Source organism: Orycteropus afer, unplaced genomic scaffold (assembly GCF_000298275.1).
Source record: "Orycteropus afer afer isolate SDZICR_OR568_19922 unplaced genomic scaffold, OryAfe1.0 scaffold00519, whole genome shotgun sequence".
NCBI lineage: Eukaryota > Metazoa > Chordata > Mammalia > Tubulidentata > Orycteropodidae > Orycteropus > Orycteropus afer.
The window spans coordinates 901,616-908,856 of NW_006922106.1; the positions used below are offsets into that span (position 1 = coordinate 901,616).

The window sequence follows — 7,241 nt, forward strand, 5'->3', positions numbered from 1 at the left end:
TACACCTCAATATAAAGAAAACAAAAATCCTCACAACTGGACTAATAAGCAGCATCATGATAAATGGATAATTCAAAAATGGTCGTAGCAGTACAGTGACAGGGAGCTGCCAGAAATTCAAGCTAGATTCAGAAGAAGACATACAACGTGGGATGTAACTGTTGATGGATCTTGGCTAAAAGTGGAGAATCCCAGAAAGATGTCTACCTGTGTTTTGTTGACTATGCAAAGGCATCTGACTGTGTGGGTTATAACAAATTATGGATAACATTGTGAAGAACGGAAATTCTAGAGCATTTAATTGTGCTCATGAGGAACCTTTACACAGACCAAGAGACAGTCCGTTCAAACAGAACCTCACTGCCGTCGAGTTGATTTCGACTCATAGCGACCCCTCCTTGGGTTTCTGAGGCAGTGTCTCTACAGAAGTAGATTGCCCAACCTGCCTTCTGAGGAGTGGCTGGTGGGTTTGAACCACCAGTCTTCTCGTTAGCAGTCAAATGTCTTAGGCACTATACCACCAGAGCTCCCAAAAAGAGTGAAGTAAGCTTTATAATGACATGGGAGAGAGGTGCCGAGAAGTACTTTGCCACGCATGTGTATGTCCAAAGGAGCTCTGGTGGTGTAGTGCCTAAGGCATTGGACTGCTAACCAGAAGGTCGGAGGTTCAAACCCACCAGGCATGCCATGGAAGGAAGACAGGGCAATCCACTTCGTAAAGATTTACCACCTTGGAAACCCAAACGGGGTCACTATGAGTCAGAATTGACTCGATGCCGTAAGTTTGGTTTGGTTTTTATATATGTCCATATCTATATGCATATAAATTTTCTGGAAGTTTACACAAGGAAACTGGTAACAGTGATTATGTTTAGGGAATGAGAAAAGAGGTCAGGGGAGGGAGAAGGGACATTTTCCTATTATTTTAAACCCTTCTTTGCCATCTTACTTTTGATCATGTGCACACATATCTCTTATAGTGATGATGATGATGATGATGATGATGATGATGATGATAAACTCAAACCCACTGCCACTGAGTTGATTCCAACTCATAATGAGCCTGCAGGACAGAGTACAACTGCCCCCATAGAGTTTCCAAGGCTGTAAACCGTTACAGAAGCAGACTGCCTCACCTTTCTACTGTGGGGTGGCTGGTGGGTTCGAACCACTGGCTGTTTTGGTTAGTAGCCGAATGCTTTAGCCACTGTGCCACTCGAGCTCCTTAATAATAATAAGAAGAAAAGTGCTGCATCCCGATGGGGCTTCCTTCACAAACTCTATCCCTATTTTCTCATCCAAGCATTGCAAGGGTTATGGTTAGGTGCCACCGAGTCGGCTCTGACTCACAGCAACGCGACGTGCAACAGAACGAAACACAGCCCAGTCCTGCGCCGGCCTCCCAATCCTTGCTGTATTTGGGCCCATCGTTGCAGCCACTCATTGAGGGTCTTCCCCTTTTTCACTGACCCTGTACTTTACCAAGTATGATGTCCTTCTCTAGGGACCGGCCCCTCCTTATAACGTGGCCAAAGTCCGTGAGATGGAGTCTCACCACTGCAAGAGTAGATTCCTCCAAATAACATCTCGCACAAGTTACAAGCCATTTTAGCCTCGCCATCCTCCTACTGTTCGCTGCCACATCCTGCCACATGTCATCAAGTAAGAGTTAAGAGCAATAGGACACGATGTTTCGGTTTTCATCAATCCCTCGTCGGCCTTGATTGAACAGCTCCAAACCATTCTGGACAAAACCATTCAGTGTCCGTCGAGATCCCGAGCCTACAGCCAAACCAGGCTGTTCAAGTCAAGATAGGGATAGTCTCGTGAGACGCCAGCCCTCAAACGGTCTACAACAGAGGCATCATTCTGTACCCCTTTCCTGTAATCACGAACTGAGCAAGTCAGTTTGGGACGCAGGCAGATGGGAGTCCTCGTGTTAATGACCCTCTCCCAGGCCCCGTGGGGAAGTGGCCGATTCGCCATGGTCTCAATGCACAAGCCCCACAGCCCTGTATCCAGCAGGAAGGGGACCTCAGTCAGCCACAGAGGGCCACCAAGAATTCCTTTTAATTGAAAGAGCACATCTCCAGCTGGTAATCGCTGTCTGAAAATGTCCTTGTCAGACAGAGCAGAGCTTTGGAAATCTACCCATTTCTCAAGGGCTTGGGCAGCTCCTTGCGAAAAACCATTTAAGATGGAAAATGCTGGTTTGGGCCACGGCCACCACCCCCGACCCTGACCCCAGAGCCGAAGGTCTGTACTGAAGTGGGTTCTGTTCCTTTGGGAGGGAACACAAGCTTGGCTTCATACTGAACCCAACCCACGGTGACAGCATCTAACCCTAAGGGCCCTTCTCAGAGAATGTTGTCATGGACTGGCTGTGAGCCAGCATCTGCCGAGGCCTTAGCCGAAATGTCAGAGCCTTGAGAGCCCCAAGTAGCCCTTCAGATGGACTGGATTAATTGCTAACTCCCTCCGTGCTGCCCACCCGCCGCCCAGTCCTTCCTGACACCCTGCCCAGCACCAGCAGGCGCTTCTGTTCATCCTCTCTAGACTCGCGCTGTCCAACGCGGAGGCCATGAGCCACTTGTGGCTGTTTCAACTAAAATCCGTTACAAGTCAATCGATTTTAAAAGCCAGCTCCTCAGTCGTACTTGCCACATGTCAAGTACTCGATCACCCCAAATGGCTGGTGGATGGCGCCGACAGAGACCCTGTCTCATCACTGCAGAAAGTTCCACTGGACAGCCCCGCCCTGGGCAGTGCGCCTCGGTGTCTCCATGCCAAGGCCGAGCACAGGCCTGGAGGAGAGGAGGCCCTCCCCACAGGTTTATTTGCTTTGATGTCCCTGTGGGAGCGCTGGTGGCACAGTGCCTAAGGCACTTGACTGCTAACCAGAAGGCTGGCGGTTCAAACCCACCAGCCACTCCTTGGAAGGAAGAGGGGGCAATCTACTTCCGTAGTGATACCGCCTCGGAAACCTAAGGAGGGGTCGTTAGGAGTCGGAAGGAGGAGTCTTATGAGTCGGATCTGACTCCACGGCAGTGAGTTTGGTTTTTTGGTTGGTGCCAGGAGAGCCTCTGATGTGTTTCCATGGAAGTATGAGGACAGAGCACCAAAGTGACTTTGTGACACATCCCTGCTTGCCTTTCAGGCCGAGAGCAAAGTTGTATCTGCAGAGGAGTGTGTCTGCTCCCAGCTGCGGGACAAGAACTGCAGCGGCGACAGTGACCAGGAGCCCTGGCTGCAAGCAAGCAGATGGGCCCTCTCAAGTGCCCCTGCCCTCCGTTGGCCTCTAGTCCCTTTTTCCTTCCAGTGTCCTTACTCTTATCTGCACATGCAAGCAGCTTTCGATTCTCTTGAAGTGGGGCCAGTATGATCCAAATTTGAATAAATACACATCTCAGCTGCTTCAGTTTTCAGATTTTTAAATGTTGACCTTTTCAGCGGATAAATAAGAACACAGCATGGTGATGGGCACCCAGCGTGACGAATGTAATTCACGCCACTGCATTGTCCATGGCAAAACTGTTGAAATGGTACATGTTGTGTTACACAAATATCTAGCACAATTTTATAAAACCCACATGGGGGACATCTCTGACTCCAAGGTGGGGAACTCCAGATGCGTCATCCCAGTGTTTTGCGTCCCAGTTTGTTCATCTTAATGGAAGTGCCATAAATACCCACACTGTTCTTAAGTTTGTCCAGGACAGCGAGGGTGCCACCCACCTGCCTGTCACCTGGGCTCGTGCCTGCGTCCAGAGAGCAGCTCCTCCAGAAAGGAGACTGGCCCACTAACAAACCAGGGGAAGGCCACTGTAACATGGACCAGAACCCAGTTCGGAGCCGACAGTCAAATCATGAGTCAGCAATGCCACTGTGCCACGAGCCCCTTGATGGCTGGGGGTCAGAGAACATGAGCCAACTGTGGGCGCGGGGTGAAGGGCCCAGCTGCACTGAACCTACAAGGAGTCCTGTGAGGTCACTCCACCCTAAGATGACAAAGACCTCACTGGAGGCAACCGCCATGGCGCTAACACGGGCATTTTCCCTGCCCTGTGGCGGGGGCCCACTAGGGCCTGGGATGAATCAAAGGAAAACTGGCAGATCAGCAAACAAAGTCACACCCCACCCATGCAGGGAGCCCACCCCACGCCCCACCCCCGCCTGCCAGGGAAGCATTCCTGAGGGCGGCCTGAGGGAAATCCACTGGACAAACTCACTGGTCCTATGGTCAGTTTGACAAACATCTCTACACAATTGTCTCCACCAATGTCTGCTTTTACAGCTCAAGGCCCCCTGAGTAATTAACCCCCTGGGGGCGGGGAGCTGAGCACTGCAGCACTGGGAGGGAATATGCAAATGTTTCCTCTTTCTCTGATTGCTAAATGGAGTTAGCTATTGCCACCTGAGTTCAGCAGCTCACCGGAAGGCAGGGCTGGCATTTCTGTCCGGAACCCCCACCATCATCAGTTCACCTGCAATGGCCTAAGGAGGCTATCCAGGCAGCTGTTTTCAGGAATTTGTTGGGCGTATGCAACTGAAAGGTTGGCAGTTCAAATCCACCAGCTGCTCCTTGGAAGAAAGAAGTCTAATTCCGTAAAGATGACAGCCTTGAAAACCCTCTGGGGCAGTTCTACTATGTCCTCTAGGGACGCCGTGAGTCGGAATTGACTCAACGGTAGTGTTGTTGTTGTTGTGTGCTGTCGAGTCAGACCCGATTCATAGCGACCCATCCTTGGGTTTCTGAGGCGGTATCACTATGGAAGTAGATTGCCCAAACTTCCTTCCGAGGAGTGGCTGGTGGGTTTGAACCGCCAGCCTTCTGGTTAGCAGTCAAGTGCCTTAGGCACTACACCACCAGAGCTCCTAGATGGCAGTAGGATTGGGTTTTGGGGGTATGTTTTCTGTGGTTGCTGCAACAATGTGCCACAAAGTGGCTGGCTTCAACCAACAGAAATGTATCGTCTTGCAGTTCTCAAGGCTAGAAGTCCAAATTCAAGGAGTCGGTAGGGTCCTGCTCTCTGTGAAGACTCCAGAGGAAGACCTTCCTTGCCTCTTCCAGTTTCCTTGGCTGCTGGCAGCATCGCTCAAATGTCACATGACCACATCCTTCTGTCTGTCTGTTCTCCTCTTTTTATATGGACATCCTTCATGCTAGTTTGGGACCCACCCTATTCCAGTATGACCCCAGCTTAGCTTAACTGATCTCTGCAAACAAGGAGACCTTCACAGGGCTTAGGAGCTCAACACCTTGATGTGGCTTTAAGCCACTAAGTCTGTGGTACTTTGTTACAGCAGCAACAGGAAAATGACACTTGCCTCCCTCATTTCCTCTATGTACTTGCTCTTTCTGCCAACCAGTCGTTCCTCAGCATCTGCCCTGTGCCAGACACCAGCTCAGGGCCAGGGTGTAGCAACAGCAGCACGGCCTCTGCCTGGAGAAGTCGCCAGAGCAGTTGTCGCGTGTTTCAAAGAGTTCTAGCACCCACCTCTGTCCCTAACAGCTTTGCAACAGGCATTTGGAAATACCTCCAGATCCTATTTTGATCACCCTGTAATGTCACACTTTAACAATTATTCTTTTTTTTTAAAGAAAGGTTCCTACTTACAATTATGTGTGTTCTAATTGGGTAATATGACTGACAAAGGCCTTAATTATGGTCCGTAATGCACGCCTAGTATATTATTAGGCCCTCGCTATGATTTGGCATTTGTGAGCATTACACCATGCTTCTGTCATGTGTACGGCTTCCTCCAGTTATCAGACTTGCAGGGCATGTGAACAAGGTGAGATGCTGAACAGTAGTGGTCCAGCCATCAGTCTTTAATGTACCTGCGAAAAGCACACTGGTCAGTTGCTCCAACCCAAAATACGAAAAAGGGGTTTCCAGGGGGTATTGACTCTTAATTATTCACAAGGAGCTTAGTTTGCCACTCTTGTGAATTACTGCAATACTCATGAAAAAGTAGGTTGATCGCAGTCCCATTTTCAGGTGACGTTCTTCCTTTAAACTCACTGCCATCGAGTCGGACCTGACTCATAGCGACCCCTCCTTGGGCTTCCAAGGCAGTATCACTACGGAAGTAGATTGCCCAACCTTTCTTCTGAGGAGTGGCTGGTGGGTTTGAACCACCAGCCTTCTGGTTAGCAGTCAAATGCTCTGCCACCGGAGCTCCTACTGATACAGTAGCAACAGGAAAAATAAGAGAAACCTATATTGCAATTTGAGTAGTGGTTTTATTTGTATTTATTTTTATCCAATTTAGGAACCCTTCGACAACTCAGGCTATGGACAACCCGAAGACAAGGCGAACTCCAATCTGAGAATTCTTGATCATTCAGCCCAATAATTCTCAGAAGCAAAATACCCAATGAGGACATGAGACCCCGGAGCAGAAGAAGGTCATTAGTGGAAAAGTAAGGAAGTCGGAATCAAGGGGGAACCTGAGTTAACAGAACATGTCAATACTGGTTCATCAGTTGTGACCAATGTACCATGCCAACGTAGCAGGTTTCTAGTAGGGGAACAGGGTAGGGTGGAGGCACTCTCTGTACCACCTTTGCCATGTTTCAGTAATTCTAAAACTGTTCTAAAATTACAAGCTCATGTTTCAAAAAGTCCCAGATCCTACTTTGCAGCCAGGGTTTTAAAGGGTAAGGGGGCAGAGGTGGCGTCCTAGGAAGACGTCCTCCTTTGAGTAAAGCCCACTGAGGCATCCTTGAGAAGACTTCCTGGCAGAAGCTAATCACAGAAGAGTTGCCCATGGCAAATGCATAGAGACCACAGTTCATTAGTGATTACCAGGGGCAGTCACTGCTTAGGGGGCACGGAGCTTCTGTTAAGGCAATGGATGGCGGTGATCACTGCACAACACGGTGAATAAATCACATCACTGAATTGTACACATAAAAAATACTGAAAGAGCAAATGTCCCATTACATGTGTGTCTACGTGTGTCTGGGTTTGTTTATCACAATAAAACATGGTGAAATGTCAAAAGCAAACAAAACAAACAGAGTTACATACAGCAGTGAGTGTGTTCTGACCAGACCCCTGATGGCTCCCGTGAAGCGCCTTTGGTCGCCGAGCCTGGGTCTTTAATCACAAGGAGGATTGTGGCCAGCCTTAAGTTGGGTTCTGTATCCAGCTTAAGAACCTCCAAAAGAACAAATTTCAAATGTTCTTTTGTTTGTCTCAAGCAGGATCTAAGCTTTTGATGAATTTCTAGTC

General features: G+C 49.0%; 1 protein-coding gene across 1 annotated transcript in view; it reads right to left on the minus strand.

Moving 5' to 3' along the window:
- Window positions 1-4,035, minus strand: part of CD99L2 (CD99 molecule like 2) — a 36,511-nt gene extending 32,476 nt beyond the window's left edge. The window contains exon 1 of the mRNA XM_042782925.1: window positions 4,020-4,035. Coding sequence (XP_042638859.1) covers window positions 4,020-4,035 — 16 coding nt within the window. The remainder of the gene's footprint in view (window positions 1-4,019) is intronic.
- Window positions 4,036-7,241: the final 3,206 nt, after the last annotated feature.